The sequence below is a fragment of the Pleurodeles waltl genome, chromosome 3_1 (genome assembly GCF_031143425.1).
Source record: "Pleurodeles waltl isolate 20211129_DDA chromosome 3_1, aPleWal1.hap1.20221129, whole genome shotgun sequence".
Classification (NCBI taxonomy): Eukaryota; Metazoa; Chordata; class Amphibia; order Caudata; family Salamandridae; genus Pleurodeles; species Pleurodeles waltl.
This window is the reverse complement of record NC_090440.1, coordinates 157,613,945-157,639,349: the sequence shown is the minus strand read 5'-3', so window position 1 is coordinate 157,639,349 and position 25,405 is coordinate 157,613,945. Positions and strand designations below refer to the sequence as shown.

The 25,405-nt window shown below is 47.9% G+C and overlaps 1 protein-coding gene across 2 annotated transcripts in view; it reads right to left on the bottom strand.

The window, feature by feature from the left end:
• The window catches only part of SCAPER (S-phase cyclin A associated protein in the ER), a 2,262,878-nt gene that overhangs the window by 286,206 nt on the left and 1,951,267 nt on the right, over positions 1-25,405 (bottom strand). For both annotated transcript variants that reach the window (XM_069222023.1, XM_069222024.1), the window contains exon 30: positions 25,079-25,228. In XM_069222023.1, the coding sequence (XP_069078124.1) occupies positions 25,079-25,228 (150 nt within the window). The remainder of the gene's footprint in view (positions 1-25,078; positions 25,229-25,405) is intronic.

Here is a 25,405-nt window from a genome sequence, read left to right as displayed (position 1 = left end):
GGAAGGAAGGAAGCTCTAGTACGTAACACCACTTTGTCAGGGTGTACAGACAAGTATGGAGCCTTTGAAGAAAGGGCCTGGAAGCTCACTCACCCTGCGAGCAGAGGTGATAGCAACCAGAAAGACAGTGGAATGCGAGGAGCCTGAAAGGGACAATTATGCATTGGCTCAAAGGGGGTACACATCAAGAAAGATTAAGAGCCCACTGAGGCATGATGAAGGGAGGATATAAGTGGGTGAGCCCTTTTAAGAACCTACTCACAATTGGAGATTTAAAGAGTGAGGGCTGATCAGGAAGCCTAAGAAAGGCGGAAATGGCAGACAAATACCCTTTAAGGGAGCCCAAAGCAGAGCCCTGCTGGGCTAAAGAAAGAATGAACAGAAAAACCTCTGAAAGTGGGGCAGAAAGGGGGTCAACAGATTTGTTAGTACACCATACCACAAATTTATTCCAATAACAGGCGTGTACAGTTTTAGTCGATGGATGCCTTCATGCCAAGATAACATGACAGACTTCGGGTGGAAGGGCAAATGCCATCAACTGTTGCCGCTCAATCTCCACGCATGAAGGTGGAGGTTGGACAGGTTCGGGTGGGGAAACGTCCCCTGCTGCTGCGACAGAAGATCCGCCCGAAGAGGCAGTCTGAGTGGAGGATCGATGGACATGCTCAATAGCTCTGGATACCACACTCTTCGAGCCCAGTCCGGAGCCACCAAGATAACTTGGGCCTGGTCGTACTTGATTTTCTTGAGAACTCTGGGCAGAAGAGGGATAGGCAGGAAGGTGTAAAGGAGGCCGGAGCTCCACTTGAGATGAAAAGCATCTCCGAGTGAGAGCCGCCTTGGAAACTCCAACGTGCAAGATAGCTGACATTCTGTGTTCTCTGCGGAGGGGAACAGATCTAACCAAGGCTCTACCCACTTGAGAAAGAGACCTTGAGCCACCTCCGGATGGAGACGCCATTCGTGATCGACTATGCATCAGCGGCTGAGTTCGTCTGCTCTGGCGTTGAGAGAGCCCGTCAGATGTTGAACCATAATGCCCTGATGTTCCCGCCATGCCCAGTGGCATAGTGCCTCCTGACAAAGGGTCCAGGACCTTACCCCGCGTTGTTTGTTGGAGTACCACATGGCGGTAGTGTTGTCCGTGAACACCTGCACCACTTTCCCTTTGAGAGAGGGAAGGAATGCTTTCAACGCAAGCCTAATCGCCCGGAGCTCCAGCACATTTATGTGGAGTACCGAGGCCTCTGATCTCCGCCTCACCCATGTGGCCTCCCCAACGCAGAAAGTAACGCATCTGGCATGTGCTACTAGCAGGATGCAGGAGGCTATGAGGCCCAGCAGCCTCAGAGTCCGTCTGACCGAAACCCAAGACCGAGGCTCAAGGATTGGAATCATAGCCTGAATGAGAATAAGCCCGAAACTGCACTGTGTCCAGAACAGCTCCGATGAAAGGGAGCGTCTGAAAGGGAATTAGGTGTGACTTCGGCACGTTTATAGTGAACCCCAGCAGGCGCAGGAGGTTCACCATAGTCTGAAGGTGGGAGACAACTTTCTGGGGCAAAGGTGCCTTCAACAGCCGGTCGTCTAGATAGGGAAAGACTGAGACCCCTAACCTGCATAGATGAGCTGTAACCACCGACATCACTTTCGTGAACACCCGAGGGGCGCTGGTAAGACCGAAAGGGAGCACAGGAAACAGAAAGTGCTTGTGACCTACCACGAATCGTCTGAGTGTGTGTTCCTTATTTATTGCCTGTGTGTGTACAACAAATGCTTAACACTACCCTCTGATAAGCCTATTGCTCGACCACACTACCACAAAATAGAGCATTAGAATTATCTAATTTTGCCACTATCTTACCTCTAAGCGGAACCCTTGGACTCTGTGCACACTATTTCTTACTTTGAAATAGTATATACAGAGCCAACTTCCTACAACATACATTCTTTGTTAAAATGGCAATAAGCTATTTTAAAAGTGGACACTGTGCAAAAATCAACAGTTCCTGGGGGAGGTAAGTAAAGATTAGTTTGTGAGGTAAGTAAGACACTTACAAGTCTCAGTTCCTGGGCATAGGCAGCCCACCGTTGTGGGTTCAAGGCAACCCCAAAGTTACCACACCAGCAGCTCAGGGCCGGTCAGGTGTAGAGGTCAAAGAGGTGCCCAAAACACATAGGCACCTATGGAGAACAAGAGTGCTCCGGTTCCAGTTTTCCAGCAGGTAAGTACCCGCGTCCTTGGGGGCAGACCAGGGGGGTTTTGTAGAACACTGGGGGTGACACAAGTAGGCACACAAAACACACCCTCAGCGGCACAGGGGCGGCCGGGTGCAGTGTGCAAAGCAGGCGTCGGGTTTTGTATAGATTTCAATGGAGGGACCCGGGAGTCACTCTAGCGGTGCAGGCAGGCACAGGGGGGTCTTCTTGGGACAGCCACCACCTGGGCTAGGCAGAGGGTCGCCTGGGGGTCACTCCTGCACTGAGGTTTGGTTCCTTCAGGTCCTGGGGGCTGCGGATGCAGTGCTGGTTCCAGGCGTCGGGTCCCTTGTTACAGGCAGTCGCGGTCAGGGGGAGCCTCTGATTCTCTCTGCAGGCGTCACTATGTAGCCTCAGGGGGGTAATCTCAGGCTACTCACGGGCTCGCAGTCGGTGGGGAGTCCTCCCTGTGGTGTTTATTCTCTGGATCTCCAGCTGGGGGCATCGGGTGCAGCGTGTGAAGTCTCACGCGTCTGGCAGGAAACGTGAAGTCTTTGAAAGTTGCTACTTTGTTGCAAAGACATTTCTGGTGTTGAGCAGAGCCGCTGCTCACAGGAGTTTCTTGGTCCTTTAGTCCAGGACAGCCCATGAGGCTTCAGAGGTTGCTGGTCCCTGTCGCTGGCTGCAGATTTTCGAATCAGGAGACAGGCCTGTAGGGCTTGGGACAAAGCAGTTGTCATCTTTCGTCTTCTCTGCAGTCTTGTAGGTCAGCAGTCCTTGTTTCTTCATGTTGTAGGAATCTGATTTCCTGGGTTCTGGGGTGCCCCTGAATACTAGATTTAGGGGTATGTTTAGGTCTGGGAGGGCAGTAGCCAATGGCTACTGTCCTTGAGGGTAGCTACTCCCTCTTTGTGCCTCCTCCCTGTGGGGAGGAGGGCACATCCCTAATCCTATTGGGGGAATCCTCCAAAACTAAGATGGAGGATTTCTAAAGGCACGGGTCACCTCAGCTCAGGACACCTTAGGGGCTGTCTTGACTGGTGGGTGACTCCTCCTTGTTTTTCTCATTATCTCCTCCAGCCATCTCCACTAGCTGGGATGCCCTGGGACGCTTTAACAAAAGGGGTGAGCCTTTGAGGCTCACTGCCAGGTGTTACAGTTCCTGCAGGGGGAGGTGAGAAGCACCTCCACCCAGTACAGGCTTTGTTCCTGGCCACAGAGTGACAAAGGCACTCTCCCCATGTGGCCAGCAACATGTCTGGTGTGTGGCAGGCTGGCAGAAACTGGTCAGCCTACACTAGAAGTCGGGTTGGCATTCAGGGGGCATCTCTAAGATGCCCTCTGGGTGTATGTTACTATAAATTTCACACTGGCATCAGTGTGCATTTATTGTGCTAAGAAGTTTGATACCAAACTTCCCAGTTTTCAGTGTAGCCATTATGGAACTGTGGAGTTCATGTTTGACAAACTCCCAGACCATATACTCTTATGGCTACCCTGCACTTACAATGTCTAAGGTTTTGCTTAGACACTGTAGGGGAATAGTGCTCATGCACATATGCCCTCACCTGTGGTATAGTGCACCCTGCCTTAGTTCTGTAAGGCCTGCTAGAGGGGTGACTTACCTATGCCACAGGCAGTATTTTGTGTGCATGGCACTCTGAGGGGGATACCGTGTCGACTTTGCCTTTTTCTCCCCATCAGCACACACAAGCTGAGGGGCAGTATGCATGTGCTGAGTGAGGGGTCCCCAGGGTGGCATAAGACATGCTGCTGCCCTTAGAGACCTTCCCTGGCATCAGAGCCCTTGGCACCAGGGGTACCAGTTACAAGGGACTTATCTGAGTGCCAGGGCTGTGACAATTGTGGAAGCAAAGGTACACTTTAGGGAAAGAACACTTGTGCTGTGGGCTGGTTAGCAGGGACACAGCACACTTTCAATCAAACCTTAGCATCAGCAAAGGCAAAAAGTTGGGGGGGCAACTATGCCAAGGAGGCATTTCCTTACACCTTCCGAATGATCTGCAAAACCCACCTCTCCGTGGTGATATGTTCCCAGTGGGGCAGGTGATGGCGGATCCTGCCACCAACTGGGTGGGAGTGAGGGGACGGACTAGGAGGGTTTGGAGGCTGCAGCGGGGGCAGAGGCGGACTGGACAGACCTCTGGTTCCCTGTCCCACGGCCACGTGGGATTCCGCATCCACGGCCACGCATAGGCTGTCCAGTGTGCGTGGCACGGTGGCTGAGTAGAGGACGCGACAGGGTGCCCCTTCCGTGTCCACGAAAGGGACGAAAAGCGGACTGTGGTGGGCGTGTGGCGGAGGAAAGACCAAGGGACCAAGCCATTTCCTGGGAATCCTTGAATCTCTCCAAGGCCGGGTCCGCTTTGTCTCCGAAGGGACGGGTGCCATCAAAGGGCATGGACATGAGTGACTGTTGGACATCCCCCAAGAAGCCAGAAGTGCGGAACCAGACGTGGTGCCGTAAGGCCACTGTTGTCGCAACCGATCAGCCCAGAGAGTCGGTCGCATCCAGCCCACAACAGATAGTGAACTTTGCTGCGTCTCTCCCATCTTTCACTGCTTGGGAGATGATAGCACGGGCCTCCTTCGGTGTCTGCGGCAGGACCTGCGCAACCGTATCCCACAGGGAGTTGGTATAATGGCCCAAAAGACATGCGGAGTTCACAGACCGCAGTGCGAGGTTGGAGGAAGAAAACAACTTCCTGCCAAATTGTTCCAGCCTATTGGATTCCCTATCCGGGGGTGCGGAAGGGAACGCGCCAGAAGATGATGAAGACTGGATTACAAGACACTCAGGCGCAGGGTGTTGGGACAGGAATTTTGGGTCGTTCGGCGCGGTCCGATGGTGGCAAGTGATAGTCCTGTTCACAGGAGCCCGTGTTGGGTTTGGACCACGTATCCAAAAGGACATCATTGAGGGCCTCATTGAATGGGAGAAGAAGTTCTGAAGTAGAAGCCCCGGGCTGAAGCACCTCTGTCAGGAGATTAGACCTGACTTCCACAGTAGGTGGGCCAAGGACCTCAGCTGCCCTACTGACCACCATACTGTAAGTAGCTCCCTCCGCCGTAGCCACAGTAGGAGGAGACAGCATGCCAGCGTCAGAAGAAGTATCCAGACCACTGGCTTCGACCAAATCCTGTGCCCAGTCCACAGCAGGGTCATCCTGGTATTCATAAGGGTCCAGCGACCCCGCCAATTCCTCCCCGTATTCGTACCCATAGGAAAAAGGGTCTGAATCCAACCTCGGGCAATTAGGGCCCACCGAAGCCGATGGCAGCGTCAGTCAACGCCGCTCCAAATCTGAGTCACTGGTGATAAGAATTGGGTCGACGTCGATAGTGGACACCACCGACGTCAGGAGCATCGACATACGACCCGGCACCAGGGAAGGTCTCGAAGGTGCGACCGGCGTCGGTACGGATCCGCACACGGATCCGGAGGCGACCTCGGTGGCCGGGCCGAAGCCGCCGGCACGGAACCTGAAGGCCACTCAGCCGAACCCCTTGGGCCCGAAGGCGCCGTATCGGGGTCGGCCCGCCCAAAGATGAGGCGCATGGCCTCGTAAAACTCTTTCAGTTGGGTGGGGGGTCGCTCCGGGAAACTCGGGAAAGCGCGGAGTCGACCCAGACGCAGTCTCCGAGGACAGAGGCCTAGTGCGTGGACGCTCGTCCTGCGTCGCATCAGCCGAGTGATGGGGTGAAGTCGGAGAGCGATGGGACTTCTTCGACTTCCTCTTCTCCTTACTTTGACCCGAGGACTTCGAAGAAGACGAGTGGTGATGATTCTGCGACCGATCCCAAGACCTTCCTCTTGAGCGAGACAGGACCTACGCGGAGTCGAGTGCCGGGCCGCCATTAGCTTTAGGGACCGCTCCCTCAAAGCTTTCGGATGCATGGCCCAACACTTGGAGCATGACTTCGGGTCGTGGTCGCGCTCGAGGCACCTCAGACAAACGCAATGAGGATCCGTCACCGACATCGTCTGCTGGCAGTCCTCACAAGGCTTGAACCCAGTCTTCGGGGACATCTCAACGCACCAAAGTTGTACACAAAAAACTTCGACAAAAGGGTCGAATTCGGCCAAAATAGCCAGGGTAGCTCTCTCCGGATCAGCACGTGGCGCAGAAAGAAAAGAACTGACGTGTCTGCGCGAGGGCGGTGTCTATGTACTACTATCGACGTCATCATGGTGACCACGCCGCCTATAAAGTCGACCGACGCCACCTACTGACACGCAAGGGTATTGCTCAAAGAAAAATCTCCGGATCCAGTCTGACGCCTGGGGAAAAATTCTAAGGTAAGGAATCTGGAACTATGTAAGACTCACCTAACCTACAGATGAACTATAAAAGTTTTGAATTATGCAAAAACGTAAAGAATTTACAAGATTCTTAAATAAAAATAATTTTTCCGATTTTGTATATCCGGTATTAAGACAACACTTATTAAATTGTGAACCCAACCTACAGCAAGTAGAGTCAGGTCACTATGAAAACAGTTGCAGCTAGATGAAACATAAACACGTAAATGCATAACATGTATCAATATCTTTATAAAGAAGAAAAGATACCCCTGAAGGTAAAATCCTTTGAGAAGAAGGAAATCTTTAAATGCAAACACAAAAGCGCAGGATAATTGCGAAGCATCACTACTATTTATATTATATTCTAGAGAGTAAACAGAATCTACAAAGAGACACTTCTCTATGAAGGTCCATGATAACATGACATAAGTCAGGGAAACGAAGAACAATGTTCAAAGCTCAAGCCCATACAACTGTCTACACCAAAGTGTACGAAATCCAACAAACTATGATGGCTATCTGATATAAAACCTTTAAGACCACAACAAAGAAAGTCTTGAACAAGATGATCTGATTTCCAATGTATCAAGCCTACTAAAAATAGAAAACTGACACTACCATATCATCAGTAAAGTAGAATGTACATAACAAATAGTGTATAACAACAGCTACCTTGTTTGACAGTTCAAGAAAGACTTAGGAAACAGACACGTGTTAGCTGTTTTGCTGTATGGACTTATTGTTACATTCGAACATCCTATAGTAACTTTGACCATTTATCACCAGGCTGCTCTGGACACATGGTCATTTTGTACAACGCAGTCTTTTGATTGAGCTTTCTACTTTCTACCTGCACTTATAATAAATATCTACACATCATCTTCCAAGAACGAACTTTCTACTTATTCTTGAACATTATCAGGATCAGGATTCATGCTATTGGTGTGCCCTGGCCACTCTTCTTTCAATATTTAGGCAACCACCCACTCTTCAGTGTATGGCCCTCCGACACCTGTGGTGGCAGGTGTTAGGGCTAGCCTGGCACCCAACACCATATTGTTTAAATTTTATGACTTCGCTCGGATTTCACTATTGACATACGCTTTGCAGATGTGCAAGCACTCTGTGGCATCCGCCACCTTCTTCGTCTGACTTACCCTATTCATGCCGGCTTAGCACTTTGCATTCTGATTAGATCACTGTTTTATACATTTGTATTACGTATTGCTTTATCTTTGTTTGCTGTATTTGCATTTAATTTCACTGACATAACATGGATACATTCAATGACAACAGGGATGCGCTTCTTGAGGAAATATTTCAAACAGGCCCTGGCCCATCTACCAGCCATAACGCACCCATTAAAAAAGAGGGCTTGAGAATGAAATTTGTTAAACTTGAACGCCTCAAAAAACAAGAGCTTTCAAGATGGTGGGACTACACCATCTTACAAAATATATCGACAACAAACAAATTCCCAGGGGCTTACGTGTGATTCTATTCCCCTCATTCGAAGACCTCAGTCCTGAACTCCTAAAGGAGTGGGAACACCTTTTGGTTACCTCTTCCTTTGGTATGATGGACATACTAATCAGGGACGCCCGGGCCAAAAGAGAGAAACTCATTGAGAAATTCTCACCTTGGAAAAAGAAATTAAAGAAATTAACTTACCTGAGGCCAAAGAAAAAAACTATAGAATCCTTAAAGAAATATTACTTAAACACCAAGAATACATCAAAGAGAATAAAACACGTAAACTTAAGAGGGATGAAGGGGATTACAAGAATGGGAGGGTTTTCACCTACTCGCGTAAATTTGATAAACTAGATAGACAAGATACCTCTTCACACCCACCAGACAACGGGGCCACCTCCACCTACTCTACAAGTGATACGGATCTTTCTAGCACCTCTAGTATCAGTGGAAGTGACACTTGAATCTCCACACTACAAACTACGGTATCAACCACTCACAAATCACCTTTTTTAGTGGAATTAGAGAGATACAGAAAGGGCCAAATATTCAACCGAAGGAGAGAGGACTCTCACACCATCCCATTAAGAGAGGCAAGAGAAAGGCATACAGACACAACAAGAGAGAGAGAAGGGGTTACAACGAGATCCACCACCGCAATCAGAAATGACTGACTCTATCTCGAGTAGCAATAATGAGATTTCTATTGTAAACCTGACAAACATTGAATTGAATATGCAACAAATAAATATTTTGAGCAAAGGTTTGGGTTTTGTGCCATCATCTTTGCCTAACTTCACTGAACTGCATATAAATCTCTTTAAATTCGTTCGTAAATTCAAACTTGCAAAATTTTTTGAAGGTTGACCAGCGCAGACTGATTTTACTTCTCCTGTTCCCTGTCCCACTAGTAACATCACCATTAAAGACTTGAAAGACATTCAGACCCTTCTCTCTTTAGAATCTCTATCGGACATACCTCCATCTTTCACAGACATCACATCAGATTTAAACATTGATCCTTACACACACCTGGACAGTGGTCTCAAGTCACGGCTGACTTCTATCAACTTGAGGACTTATATCACTCAGGACATAAACACATCACACACAACATTACTATCCCTGAAAGAGAAGCCCTTCACTCCCTTGCTCAAAACAAAGATATAATCATCAAGGAGGCCGACAAAGGGGGGAACATTGTGGTCATGAACAAGTCTGATTACATCAAGGAAATTGACCGGCAACTAAATGATGCCACTGCATACACTACCTTGTCACACAATCCCTTGGCCAAAGCGAATGAACACATAATGCACACACTATCCACATGGAGAGACAAATGTCTCCTCACTGATTTGGAGTTCAAGTACATCTACAAATCAACCCCCACGTCGCCATGCATCTACATTTTACCTAAAATTCACAAACCGGGTCCATTTCCGCCCGGTAGGCCTATCATCTCAGGAATTGGCTCGCCAACAGAAATAATTTCTGAATACATTGACCTGTTTTTACAACCTTTGGTCGTTAATCTCCCTTCCTTTATCAGAGATACCAGGGATCTCCTCAGCAAACTTAGTGACTTTGAATGGACAGGGGGGCACATCCTAGCAACCCTAGACGTTACCTCACTATACACTTGTATACCGAGAGACAAGGGTCTACTTGCCATCCAGCACTTTCTTGATACACGTGAAGCTTCACTCCTAGAACACTCCAGTATGCTTTTAGATCTAATAGAGCTAGTTTTGGATAACAACTTTTTTGTCCATGAAGGCACATGGTTCAAACAGATCCAAGGTGTGGCAATGGGGGCCAAATTTTCCCCCTCTTTTGCAAATTTGTACATGGGCTTCTATGAATGGCAACATATATGGAGAGAGTGCCCACCGGACTTGACTCAACACATACTATACTGGGGCAGATACATTGATGACGTTTTACTTTTTTGGTCAGGCAGTTTAGATACATTTGACCTTTTTTTTCAACATCTCAACACCAACTCCTTTAACATCACTTTTACTGGGGAACACAGTACGTCACAGGTCAATTTTTTGGACCTAACACTCTACATACGAGGTAATGAAATCTGCTCTAAACTATACAGAAAACCTACAGCATGCAATGCCATCTTACATGCTAACAGTTCACACCCTGCCTCTCAAATTAAGGCCATTCCCTATGGAGAGCTCACCAGGATCAGGAGAAATTGCAGTGAAGATATCATCTTCCATGAAGAATCCAAAGTAATGAACACACGATTCGTACGGAGGGGTTACTCACCTAGCACACTATCACGAGCTAACAACAGAATACAGCATGTTAAAAGATCAGATCTGCTGGTTACTTCCACCAATAAGAATAACCCACCCAGACCTCCATCCTTCATTACCCCCTACAATGCACTCAGTTCAAACATGTATAAGATTCTTCATAAACATTTGTCATTTCTCCTAGCTGATGGATTCCTTAAAACCAGCCTTCCTCCCAAACCTAACATCACATATAGCAGGGGACCCGCCCTTCGAAATCACTTGTGTCGCAGCTTTCTGCCACCTGAACAAGCAAACACTTGGTTACCAACGGCCCCACATGGATCCTACAAATGTGGGCACTGCAATATTTGCTGCTTCATCAAAGATAAACTTACTGAGTTCCAATACAACTCAGCAGTTACTTACAAAATCAATAAATTCATTAACTGCAACAAAATTTGTAGTGTATTGCATCATCTGCACTTGCAGTCTCATCTATGTGGGTAGCACTATCCGACCTCTTAAGGAGAGATTGCAAGAACACATCAGGACCATCTGCAACAATAATGTCAACTACCCCTTCGCGGTTCACTACAATGCCAAGCATAGACAACAAGAGATACTGGGTATCAGTGTACATGGCATTGACACAGTGAACTCACTTAGACAACTGGAAAGCAGTTGGATTATTAGACTCAGAGCTGTTGAGCAGGGCATTAACATTGACAAGGATCTATACACCTTTCTTTAAAACTCAGTTGTATAAAAACACTCACCTCCATATATTTAATACACTAAGATGTATATTTTTTTATGTGTCCAGCTATAACTTTTGTTCTCTATATTAGTAAGTTCTCTGACTTACAAGATGAATCTGTAACCCACTCATCTTGGTCTTATATCATGCTTACTGTTTTGTATACTTCTACATTGTTTGACAGTAGTTCATACCACCTTTGTGTATTATGCCTTACCTTGTGACAATGGTACTTCTAACAAACTACAGTTATATTATATTTATAATATACACTTTCCTGCATGACTCTTACGTCTGATCTCCACACCCCTCTCCTTTTCTGAATGCCTCCATTGCTCGTAGCACTAGTCTCTATATGGACTCACTCCGTTTCAAAATGGCCCCCACCTTGGGCTGCTCAAACTGCTCGCCGTCTCAATTAGAGTCCCTTTTCTATTTTGACTCTCTTTTGCCTGAACCGATCAACCTAAAAAAAGAGGCTGACACACACATGGGCCAACCACTCTGTCAAAACCCCGACGCACATGGCACAGGTTTGTTCGCTCCACAAATACTTGAGGTAAGGTACTGCCAGCGTTGCTGGCTTGTCACACTACTTTCTCCCACCTACGGGGAACTCAAGGCAGCCAGGCGAGGAAAGCTTTACTAATCTGTGTTGGCTAGAAAAAAAGCATACCACGTTGTGTGAATAGAACAGCCTTTCAATTTCTGTAGAAGTCTGGTAGTGCGCAGCATGCTCCGATTGTGTGTCTTAACATGGCATGAAGTAAAGTTATACCACAGACAGAGACTAAGTGATAAAACGTTTTCTAGTTTTAGAATGACATTTTTTCTGATCGAGAATTTGGTTTTTATAAGCAGTTAAAGTGGCATTAGGGGGCATGGCATGGGCATAAAAAGACTAAGTAAAACGTTCCTTTAGAAGTTTTAATTGCGTTGTGAGAAAACCTTTCTAATTTGATAGGCTCCATCTTCACTTTTCGAGTTTTTCTAGAAAGTGAAAAGAATATTAGACATGTAAAATCACAGCAACCTTGGAAAAGCTAGTGACGGCTCAGCCTGGCACAGGGGCCCCTGTTGATCGGGCTATACCGACAATATAGAACTCTCACCTCGCATGATGTTGCCGTTTTATTCCACTCTAGACTGACTTGTTTGCCTTTTTCTTCTGAACGTGATTCAATTAGTCACCTATAAGACCTATTGAGGCATCCACACTACATTCTGGTTGTCACATTAACAATACGCATCCCTGCACTTAATTCACACAATTCTATTGCACCTTCGCTCGGATTGTTCTCTTTACCTCTGTACAAAGAATTTTAGACGTTGTGAAGTCACCTTGCGCAATTATACTATACCGACATGTATGTATTTTTCATCTATGTTTCCACAGCCTTGACAAAGTCTTGAAGACGAAACACAAGTTGGCTGTTTTGCAGTATGGACTTGTTACATTCGAACATCCTATTGTAACTTTGACCATTTATCACCATCTGGCTGCTCTGGACACATGGTCATTTTGTACAACGCAGTCTTTTGACTGAGATTTCTACTTTCTACCTGCACTTATAATAAATATCTACACATCATCTTCCAAGAATGAATTTTATATTTATTCTTGAACATTATCAGGATTCATGCTATTGGTGTGCCCTGGCCACTCTTCTATCAACAGGAAGATGTTTGCCAATGAACCCCATAATGAATGTGAAAACCAAACCAGAAACCTAGACGTATTCACAGAATGTAAGGCAAAACTTGTGGAAGAAAAAATATGTCTTCCACAAACATCCAGACTCCTGGAATCTCTATCCGATTGGACATATGGTAGAGCATCAATATCATGAGTAGTTAAAGCAGCCTGTACCACCAAACTACGGTGAGTAGGATGTCTCCACATCACCTGGCCTAGTCGGTGCCTATGAGATATAGCCCGATCAACAGGGGCCCCTGTATCAGGCTGAGCCTAAGTATAAGGAAATGCCTCCTTGGCATGGTTACCCCCTGACTTTTTTCCTTTGCTGATGCCAAGTTATGATTTGAAAGTGTGCTGGGACCCTGCTAACCAGGCCCCAGCACCAGTGTTCTTTCCCTAAACTGTACCTTTGTCTCCACAATTTGCACAACCCTGGCACCAAGGTACGTCCCTTGTAACTGGTACCCCTGGTACCAAGGGTCCTGATGCCAGGGAAGATCTCTAAGGGCTGCAGCATGTCTTATGCCACCCTGGGGACCCCTCACTCAGCACATACACACTGCTTGCCAGCTTGTGTGTGCTGGTGGGGAGAAAATGACTAAGTCGACATGGCACTCCCCTCAGAGTGCCATGCCAACCTCACACTGCCCATGGCATAGATAAGTCACCCCTCTAGCAGGCCTTACACCCCTAAGGCAGGGTGCACTATACCACAGGTGAGGGCATAGGTGCATGAGCACTATGCCCCTACAGTGTCTAAGCAAAACCTTAGACATTGTAAGTGCAGGGTAGCCATGAGAGTATATGGTCTGGGAGTCTGTCATACACAAACTCCACAGCACCATAATGGCTACACTGAAAACTGGGAAGTTTGGTATCAAACTTCTCAGCACAATAAATGCACACTGATGCCAGTGTACATTTTATTGTAAAATACACCCAGAGGGCATCTTAGAGATGCCCCCTGAAAACATAACCGACTTCCAGTGTGGGCTGACTAGTTTTTGCCAGCCTGCCACACACCAGACATGTTGCTGGCCACATGGGGAGAGTGCCTTTGTCAATCTGTGGCCAGGAACAGAGCCTGTACTGGATGGAGGTGCTTCTCACCTCCCCCTGCAGGAACTGTAGCACCTGGCAGTGAGCATCAAAGTCTCACCCCCTTTTTTACAGCGCCACAGGGTATCCCAGCTAGTGGAGATGCCCGCCCCTCCGGCCACTGCCCCCACTTTTGGTGGCAAGGCTGGAGGAGATAATGAGAAAAACAAGGAGAAGTCATCCCCAGTCAGGACAGCCCCTAAGGTGTCCTGAGCTGAGGTGACTCTTATTTTTAGAAATCCTCCATCTTGCAGATGAAGGATTCCCCCAGTAGGATTAGGGATGTGCCCCCCTCCCCACAGGGAGGAGGCACATAGAGGGTGTAGCCACCCTCAGGGCTAGTAGCCATTGGCTACTGCCCTCCCAGACCTAAACATACCCCTAAATTGAGTATTTAGGGGCTCCCAGAACCGAGGAAAATAGATTCCTGCAACCTGACGAAGAAGAAGGACTGCTGACCTGAAGCCCTGCAGTGAAGACTGAGACGACAACTGATTTGGCCCCAGCCCCACCGGCCTGTCTCCCTACTTCAAAGAAAACTGCAACAGCGACCCATCCAACAGGGTCCAGCGACCTCTGAAGCCTCAGAGGACTACCATTCATCTAAAGGACCAAGAAGCTCCAGAGAACAGCGGCCCTGTTCAAGAAACTGCAACTGTTTGCAACATAGAAGCAACTTTTAAAGACCACACGTTTCCCGCTGGAAGCGTGAGACTTTCCACTCTGCACCCGACGCCCCCGTCTCGACCTGCGGAAAACTAACTCTGCAGGGAGGACTCCCCGGCGACTGCGAGCCCGTGAGTAGCCAGAGTTGACCCCCCCCCTGATCCCCCACAGCGACGCCTGCAGAGGAAATCCAGAGGCTCCCCCTGACCGCGACTGCCTGCTTCAAGGAACCCGATGCCTGGAAACCACACTGCACCCGCAGCCCCCAGGACCCGAAAGAACCGAACTCCAGTGCAGGAGCGACCCCCAGACGACCCTCTGCCTAGCCCAGGTGGTGGCTACCCCAAGGAGCCCCCCCGTGCCTGCCTGCTCGTTGAAGAGACCCCTGGGTCTCCCCATTGATTTCTATTTAAAACCCGACGCCTGTTTGCATTCTGCACCCGGCCGCCCCTGTGCAGCTGAGGGTGTACTTTCTGTGCCTGCTTGTGTCCCCCCCGGTGCCCTACAAAACCCCCCTGGCCTGCCCTCCGAAGTCGCGGGTACTCACCTGCTGGCAGACTGGAACCGGGGCACCCCTATTTCCATTGAAGCCTATGTGTTTTGGGCACCACTTTGACCTCTGCACCAGACCGGCCCTGAGCTGCTGGTGTGGTAACTTTGGGGTTGCCATGAAACCCCAACGGGGGGCTACCTTGGACCAACTTTGAACCCTGTAAGTGTTTTACTTACATGTGAACTTAACATTTACTTACCTCCCCCAGGAACTGTTGATTTTTTGCAAAAAGTGTCCACTTTTAAAATAGCTTATTGCCATTTTTGCCAAAACTGTACATGCTGTTGTGATCATTCAAAGTTCCTAAGATACCTGAGTGAAATACCTTTCATTTAAAGTATTGTTTGTAAATCTTGAACCTGTGGTTCTTAAAATAATAATATATTTTTCTATATAAAAACCTATTGGCCTGGAATTGTCTTTGAGTGTGTGTTCCTCATTTATTGCCTGTGTGTGTACAACAAATCCTTAACACTACCCTCTGATAAGCCTACTGCTCGACCACACTACCACAAAACAGAGCATTAGAATTATCTCTTTTTGCCACTACCTTACCTCTAAGGGGAACCCTTGAACTCTGTGCATGCTATTTCTTACTTTGAAATAGTACATACAGAGCCAACTTTGTACATTAAGCCTCTAACAAACTATCATGTAGTGCTTCACTACAGAGAAGCACAGGCTCATCTCCTATTTGTCCTTGATGGAGAACATCAATGAGAGGATCAGAAGACAATTCCACTGAAGGAAATGTCAAATCCAAAATCACAGCAAACTTTCTCAGCATGTCACCTAGAGAGGAACTTGCCTCCGTAGCAAGGCCAGAAGGTGAAAGTAGGCCTGAGACTGGGGAAGAATCCAAACCACTAGCCGGAGCTAGGTCAGCTATCCAGCTGTCCTATATAAGAGGTTGTTCCACATGTGAAATGTGTGGCATTTCCACAGCCACTTCACCATGTCCCTCAGAGCTATAAACATGAGGGGACTACAGAGAATGATAGGCGCCATTACTCAACGTTGAGTGGCACTCAGAAGGCAAATCCTCAATGTCGATGTAGACTTCAGATGGGTGAAAGGGATGAAAGGTTGATCGGCACCGTCAGCGGAGTTCGATGATCGGATACCGGCATAGAAGATGTGAACCCCAAAAGAGCTGTGCACCGGAGCCATAACGCCTTCATCAACTGAAGCCAGAGGCTAAACCGAAGCCAAGGCGAGCCCACTGGCGTGGACACAGTCAAGACCTCTGGCACCTCCTTGGGGGCCCACAGGTGTTCAAGAGGAAGGTGAGTTCTCAAAAATAGCATAAAGTGAATTGTAGAATTCACGCATCGGGGTCATAGTCTCCCCGGACCAAGGAAAGAGTTGAAAACGCAGGGCAGACTCAGGCTTAAACGCCTCATCCAAGAAATGGTGGGATAGGCCAAACGCGGGGAAATCTGTAACTTTAGCGACTTACCACTTACATTGGGACTTACCTTGCAACATCAAAGGAGAAGGACGGCTACAAGAATGACTCCTTGACCGGGACCGCAAATACGAGAAGGAGACTGTGACCGACGTGAAGAATGGGACGGCTCTGACATTCATGACATTAGAAGCTTCTATAAGCTTCAGACGCACTGCTCAAAGCTTCATACGGTGCTCCTACAGAGCCTGCGGATGAAGACGTTGACAGGACTCGCACTCTTCAGCATCACTGTGCTCTCTCAAGCACCACATACATACAGTGTGGGTCCACTGCCGACATTTTTCATCCACAGGACCCACAAGGCTTAAAGCGTGAAGACATGGACAGTAAAAGCACACTGTTCCGTTGGCGAAAAGGTCAAAGAAGGCCAAAACTGGCCTAACAACCGTTACTGGACCTGCATTTCAAGCGCGGAAAAGAAGGAACTGACACTGGCGCATTGGCAAGGGTGTTACATGGACTCCGCTGATGTCACATCCTGTGGATGACACTGATATGGAGACACGTGAAACCCTCTACCGACACACAGACGTACTATGGGGGAAAAAATTTCTTGGATCCAGGCTCGCGCCTGAGGAACATTTTAAAGTAAGGAATCTGTAGCTTGGTGTCTCCATCAGATGCTGTCAACTGCTGCTGCTCACTCTCTACACAAGAAGGGGGAGAGATAGCAAATTGAGGTTGAGGACTCACCCCTGCTGCTGTGACAGAAGATCCTCTTGAAGAGGCAGCCTGATTGGAGGATCGACACTCGTTGTAGGAAGATGACTCTGTATATACTATTTCAAAGTAAGAAATAGTGTGCACAGAGTCCAAGGGTTCCACTTAGAGGTAAGATAGTGGCAAAAGTAGATAATTCTAATGCTCTATTTTGTGGTAGTGTGGTCGAGCAGTAGGCTTATCAGAGGGTAGTGTTAAGCATTTGTTGTACACACACAGGCAATAAATGAGGAACACACACTCAAAGACTTAATCCAGGCCAATGGGTTTTTATATTGAAAAATATATTTTCTTAGTTTATTTTAAGAACCACAGGTTCAGGATTTTCATTAAACACTTTAAATGTAAGGTATTTCACTTAGATACTTTAGCAACTTTGAATAAAAACAATATCATATACAGTCTTTGTAAACATGGCAATAAGCTATTTTCAAAGTGGACACAGTGCAAAAATCAACAGTTCCTGGGGGAGGTAAGTAAAGGTTAGATTAGAAGCTAAGTAAAACACTTACAAGTCTCAGTTCTGGGGCATAGGCAGCCCACCGTTGGGAGGTTCAGGGCAACCCCAAAGTTACCACACCAGCAGCTCAGGGCCGGTCAGGTGCAGAGGTCAAAGAGGTGCCCAAAACACAAAGGCGCCTATGGAGAACAGGGGTGCTCCGGTTCCCGTCTGCCAGCAGGTAAGTACCTGCGTCCTTGCGGGGCAGACCAGGGGGGGGTTTGTAGAGCACGGGGGGGACACAAGTGGGCACACAAAACACACCCTCAGCGGCAGAGGGGCGGCCGGGTGCAGTGTGCAAAGCAGGCGTCGGGTTTCAGGTAGAAAACAATGGAGGGACCTGAGGGGTCACTCTAGCGGTGCAGGCAGGCACAGGGGGGCTTCTCGGGACAGCCCCCACCTGGGCTAGCCAGAGGGTTGCCTGGGGGTCACTCCTGCGTTGAAGTTCGGTTCCTTCAGGTCCTGGGGGCTGCGGGTGCAGTGTTGGTTCCAGGCGTCGGGTGCCTTGTTACAGGCAGTCACGGTCAGGGGAAGCCTCTGGATTCTCTCTGGAGGCGTCGCTGTGGGGGCTTAGGGAGGTCCTCTCTGGTTACTCATGGGCTTGCAGTCGCCGGGCAGTCCTCCATGAGATGTTTGTTCTCTGGATCTCGAGCCGGGGGCGTCTGGTGCAGAGTGTGGAGTCTCACGCTTCCGGCGGGAAACGTGCAGTCTTTGAAAGTTGCTTCTTTGTTGCAAAGAAGTATCTGGTTTTAAACAGGGCCTCTGTTCGTGGGACTTTCTTGGTCCTTTAGTCCAGGGCAGTCCTCTGAGGCTTCAGAGGTCGCTGGTCCCCGTCGGATGCGTCGCTGGTACAGGTTTTCGAAGTTGGACAGGCCGGTAGGGCTGGGGCCAAAGCAGTTGTCGTCTTCCTCCTTCTATGCAGGCTTGTAGGTCAGAAGTCCTCCTTGTTTCTTCAGGTTGCAGGAATCGGATTTCCTGGGATCTGGGGAGCCCCTAAATACTGAATTTAGGGGTGTGTTTAGGTCTGGGAGGGCAGTAGCCAATGGCTACTGTCCTGGAGGGTGACTACACCCTCTTTGTGCCTCCTCCTTGTGGGGAGGGGGGCACATCCCTAACCCTATTGGGGGAATCCTATAAAATCAAGATGGAGGATTTCTAAAGGCAGGGGTCACCTCAGCTCAGGACATCTTAGGGGCTGTCCTGACTGGTGGGTGACTTCTTGTTTTTCTCATTATCTCTTCCAGCCTTGCTGCCAAAAGTGGGGGAAGTGGCCGGAGGGGCGGGCATTTCCACTAGCTGGGATGCACTGGGACGCTGTAACAAAAGGGGTGAGCCTTTGAGGCTCACCGCCAGGTGTTACAGTTCCTGCAGGGGGAGGTGAGCCCACAGGCTTTGTTCCTGGCCACAGAGTGACAAAGGCACTCTCCCCATTTACAATGTCTAAGGTTTTGCTTAGACACTGTAGGGGCATAGTGCTCATGCACACATGCCCTCACCTGTGGATAGTGCACTCTGCCTTATGGCTGTAAGGCCTGCTAGAGGGTTGCCTTACCTATGCCACAGGCAGTGTGAGGTTAGCATGGCACTGTGAGTGGAGTGCCATGTCGACTTAGTCATTTTCTTCCCACCAGCACACACAAGCTGTGAGGCAGTGTGCATGTGCTGAGTGAGGGGTCCCCAGGGTGACATAAGATATGCTGCAGCCCTAAGAGACCTTCCCTGGCATCAGGGCCCTTGGTGCCAGGGGTACCAGTTACAAGGGACTTACCTGAGTGCCAGGGTTGTGCCAATTGTGGAGACAAAGGTACAGTTTAGGGAAAGAACACTGGTGCTGGGGCCTGGTTAGCAGGGTCCCAGCACACTTTCAAATCGTAACCTGGCATCAGCAAAGGCAGAAAGTCAGGGGGTAACCATGCCAAGGAGGCATTTCCTTACACACGTGTTCAGTAGCTCAGGATAACAGACTCTCCATACACAGTCCGGAGCCAGAAAGATGACTTGGGCCTGGTGTAGGAGGTTGGCTCAGTATATGGTGCACACCTATAGGTGAGGCAACTTGTACTGAGTTCCAGGCAATCCTTAGTGATAGTGTAGGTGGCTCTAGATAATCAGAGCTCTCATAGCAGTAGCTGTGGAGAGCAGCTAAGGCTTATCCAGGAGGGTGTAAACTGGTTGCTAATACCACACAGGTCAGAGAAAGAACCACATCAGTGTTAGAAAAATATGTGATATTTATTATAACACACATTCTAGAACTATCTTTGGTATAATTGCTAACCAGAGATATGAACATACAAAAATATACTTAGCAACAGGTAAGTAAAGGCATAAAATAACATGGGGCCCTATTATGTGTGTGTGGGTACAAAAACAATAGAATGCGAAAATCACTCTCAACCCACACTACCGCCCAACGACCCTTAGGACTGGGGAAGTACTAAAACCCCAATGGTAAGTAGGTAGGATTCCCCAGGCACCCGTATGCAAACTAGAAATCTTGAGTCAGTGTCCACCACCTCATTAATGGTATTGAGGCAGAAGCTTACAGGGATACAGGTGCAAGTGTCACCATGGTAACTCAGTAAGCTGGTGTCGCCTGAGCAAATGTTACTTGGGCACAATTACAAAATGACCAACACTGATAAAACATCACTAAGTGTCACCCCATGGCAGTTGTTAACTTTAGCTGGGGATGGGGGGGGTTTACTGGCCTTAAGAAAGTTATACTGCGCCTCATCTATTCCTGTACTGTTAGGACTCGCACTCACACATGCACGCTTCTTGCTGTTCCCTCACAAAATAAATCAGCATGTATGAAAAAAGATAAAACATGTCATGAATGTGTTTACAGCACAGCACTTCCCTGTAACTTGTAAGGAAAATGATTTTCCGTCTGAAGACCGAATATTACACTGCATGTTTGTTTATATTGATAAAAGCAAGTGCTGTCCCATTAGTGAACTGTGTGCCAAGCGGTTTATAGAGACATCGAATTCCTTCATATGAATCATCAGAAGTGTTTGATGACTCATCACCAGCATGTGTGTGATGACTCATTACCAGCACAGCGGTCTTTAGCTAGAACTGCCAATGTGTTTCCTGTGCTTGGCTTCAAGTCTTCCTTTGCTTGCAGGTGTTCCCGGTTCAGCTGGAATTCCGTGATTCTTTCAGGAGTCGTCTTCAGTGCAAGGCTTCATCGGAGCTTCCCTCTCTGGAGCTGATTACTTTTGCAGTGGCTGGAGAATTTACGAGTCGTATTTCATCTTCCTCAAATAATCGAAACATTCCAGGAGAAGTCGGTTCATGAGTAATTCCCTTCCCGTCTCCCTGTTTTCAGCCTTTTTGAGGTTAGTGACCTTTTGGTGCATTATGAAAGACATTTGTCGATGCTAAGAAACCTGTGATACAAGACTATTTTCCAAAGACAGCTTAAGAAGTATTTTTAAAAGCAGCATTGAAGTTAAGTGTTGTGAACTCCTGACAGCATCACTCGATATCTATGCGGACTTAAACTTTTATTCTGATTGTTTTGGAGCAAGTCTATTGTGTGAAACCAAACAAAAGACCAATTCATCAGTTTGATTTTCTAACGATTTTGTTGTGAGTTACAGAGGCGTGCCTAATAGTTGAGCAATCAAGCGCTAATAATTATTCTCAATTTGCTGAAAGACTTGGTGATTGCCCAATGGAATGATAAAAAATATTGTTATTTTTCTGACAGACTCTGTGATATTTGTAGTTTTTTTGTTTTTGATTTGTTTTTGGTCTTAGAATAGTGTTTAGGGGTGTGGGTTTTATTCTCTTCGCTCCCGCGGAACCTGTAATGCAGGTGAGTAGATGGGGGTTTGTCATGACAGTGTCTTCTGGGCAATGATTTGGAGACTTCAGCATGGGCTGAAGTGGATTTAGAGGCCCATGTAGCAATGCTGAGCACCCCTGAGAGTACGTTTCTGGCAACTAGAACACAGGACAAAAAACAGAGAGAACAAGGAGCACTGGAGCCTGGAACAATGGCCTAGGCAGCGCCCTAGAAGAGATGGAGGAATGGTAAAACGTTACCTACATTATCACTAAGGGTTGCCTGGATTCAGTAAAGGGTGACTCACCTATAGGTGTACACCATACAGTGAGCCAGCTTCCTACACAGCTCCTTTCAGCGCTGGAGTGAACGTCATATGATGCCCATCCGGCTCCATGTCGGAGTCGGCAATAAGGATGGGACGGCAACGCCTGGGGGCACGGGATGTGACAGGAGCGTCAGCCTCAGGGAAGGTCGAGATGGTATGACTGATGCCGTCCTGGATCCTAGAATGGATCTTTGGGTGTCCCTCGGAGCTGAGGCCGAAGCCCCTTCTAACTCTGCAGTGCCCAAGGGCGCTCCAGCAGTATCGGACAGCCCAAAAATGAGGCGCATGGCCTCAGAAAACTCTTTTAGCTTGGCAGGCGTTGTTCTGGTTCCCGCAAACTTGGTGAGGCACTGAGTCAGCCCAGGCAAAGGCTCCGTAGATGCCTAGAATGACAACGCTCCTACACTCCCGTCTCGTGAGCTGACGGATGAAGTGACGTCGCAGAACATTTCACTTTCTTCAACTTCTTCTTGTGTCTCGACTTACCCTATCGTCCTGAGGACTTGCAGTGGGACCACGATGATGGAGCACTCTGTAACCGCTCCTGAAACCTTCCTCTTGACCGGGACCTTAACTTGAGTGGAGTCAAGCTTCAGGCTTCCATCAGCTTCAGGGACCTTTGGATGCATGGCCCGATACTCAGAGCAGGACTTTGGGTTGTGGTCGCGCTCCAAACACCAAAAGCACAGGAGGTTTGGATACGTCATGATCATTGTCCGATGACAAGATACACAGGGCTTAAACCTGGTCTTCCTAGATGATATCCATGACACACCAAGAGTTAGCTACTCAAAGAAACTTAGATAAAAAGTTGAAAAAGGCCACTTAAAAATGACTGAGGGGTAGCTCTTTTAGGATCAGCACTGGCTGTCACGGAGAGAAAAGAATTGTCGCCAGCATGCCAAGGTGACACCTATATAGGACCCACGGATAGGCCGTCATATCCGGCGTGGACGAAGCAGACAATGGACATGGAGTCGATCGTCACCACCTAACAGCGAGCAGGTGTACTGCTCAAGAAAAATTTCAGAATCCAGACTGACGCCTGGGGTAAAGGAAAGGAATCTGCAACTAGATGTCTTTATCAGATAAGAGCCCCATGCTTTAAAACCTGCCTTTTTGGTGGACATCCTCACACCAGGAGACAAAGGGGGTGATTCTAAGCTTGGCTGGCAGCGGTAGCCGCCCGCCAAGCGGGAACCGCCAGAAGACCGTACCGCGGTCAAAAGACCGCAGCGGTCATTCTGGGTTTCGCACTGGGCTGGCGGGCGACCGCCGAAAGTCCGCCCGCCAGCCCAGCGGGAAACACCCTTCCCACGAGGACGCCGGCTCAGAATGGAGCCGGCGGAGTGGGAAGGTGCGACGGGTGCAGTTGCACCCGTCGCGAATTTCAGTGTCTGCAAAGTAGACACTGAGATTCTTCGTGGGGCCCTCTTATGGGGGCCCCGCGGCACCCCATACCGCCATCCTGTTCCTGGCGGGAGACCCGCCAGGAGCAGGATGGCGGTAGGGGGTGTCAGAATCCCCATGGCGGCGGAGCGCGCTCCGCCGCCATGGAGGTTTCTCAAGGGCAGCGGGAAGTCGGCGGTACACCGCCGACTTTCCGTTTCTGGCCGCGGCTGAACCGCCGCGGTCAGAATGCCCAGCGGTGCACCGCCAGCCTGTTGGCGGTGCTACCGCCGACCTCCGCCATGGCGGTAATTACCACCAGGGTCAGAATGACCCCCAAAGTCTTGTGAAAATAACTGAAAAAAGGCCAAAAAAAGATCAGTTAAAAAGTGACGGGTAGCTCTCCCTGAATCTGCACTGACAGGTGTGGAAAGAAAAGAACAGACGTCAGCTAGCTATTTATGCACCATGCACATAATTTCTGGCACAGACAACGCAATGCAGAAACAAATGACGCCACCTACCAGCGTGCAGGGGTACTGCTCATCAGAACTTTTCGGATACAGTCTGATAGTTGGAGAGTATTCTAAGGTAAGGAATCCGCGCTAGATGTCTCTATCAGATGTCACGTTACACCAGTGATGCAGCCATCATACAATTAGTAGACAGTGCATTCCTGATCACAAAAGCAATGTGAAAATTCACAAATACATGGATGACACAAAATTCTACATGAAAGTCTCCTCACTTTCATTCACTGGCAAACGGACTGCCTTCTCCTCTTTCTAAATTAAAGCACACATTCCACCTACAACAACAAACAACATCAAGTCCAAACCTGGCTCAAGGACATGATACTAGATGACTTCAACCCCCAACTACTAGTGTTAATTCCCTCTCATGCACCCCAGACACTAACATCCTCCTCGAGTAGCACATTGGCAAGAAAACCAAGATGGCAAGACCTCATATACTTCCACTTCAACAAAGGTAACAACCTTCTACAAGGTCTCTTAGACATCACATTGGCCACTCTAAAAGACATCCTAAATCGGACAACACACTTGATGAATGGCACCCGTCCCTTGCTGGCTGGCAAATTACCTTTGATAGATTATAACACACTCACAGCAAGAACACTGCTAAGCTGGGAATGAAGACATGTCAAAGACAAAAGCAGGAACACAGCCTTCAACACCCACACACTCAGAGAATAAAACAACAACCCCAGAACAACCACAAATGCCCAACCTGTCTTCATTTTAACAAAAAAGCCTCATTGCATAATAAAATCTTATAAAGGCCCCATGCCCTGTACTGGCTATTGTAGCCCTCCCTCCCCTCTGCAAAACATATTTAATCATATTGTTGACTGCTGGTCTTGTACAGTGCTCAGTTTCCCCAGACTCAGTTTGCTCTACACAAATACACAGAAATCATACCAAGAGTGGGAAAGCAGTTGTTAAAGGCTCCAAGTATCCACAGAGCCAGAAATCTACAAGTGTTTACCACATTTCCAGTCACCCTTGTTCTTCACTGGAACACCCATTTTGGTACTTTAAACAGGATTTTTAAAGTGCCACATTAAATACAACTTTATGTAGTCATAAATTAAATTTACAGTGACAAAAACTGTTTTGCAACTGAAGCACCAAGTGCATTTTTTTATTGGGCGAAGGAAAAAAATAACAAGTCCATACTAGTGATTGCTGGATAAAATATACTTGCACTAGAACACTTTTCCTTAATGTGGACTTTTCAATACAGCAGAAACTGATTTTAAAAAAGTGTCTTTAAAAAAAATATACCTGCATATTTAGTAACATGAAATGCCCTTACCTGATTATCTGGATGATTTACGGTAAAATAACCAACACAAATAATGACTTCGTGAAGGAGATCTTCACAGGTATACTGTGCACAGTACCAAAGTAAGGAACTGACAACATGGCGGAAGGCCAAGGACAGACCCTCAGCACCTACAACAGACTGAACAAAATAAATAATTGAATAATTAATTTAATTCACCACAGCTATCAATCATGATTTAAATTAACAATATCAGAAATGCATCATACTGGCTTCTGAAAAACAAGTTACTTACCTTCGGAAACAAATTATCTGGTAGAGACTTTGGCCCTCATTACCAACATGGCAGTTCAGACC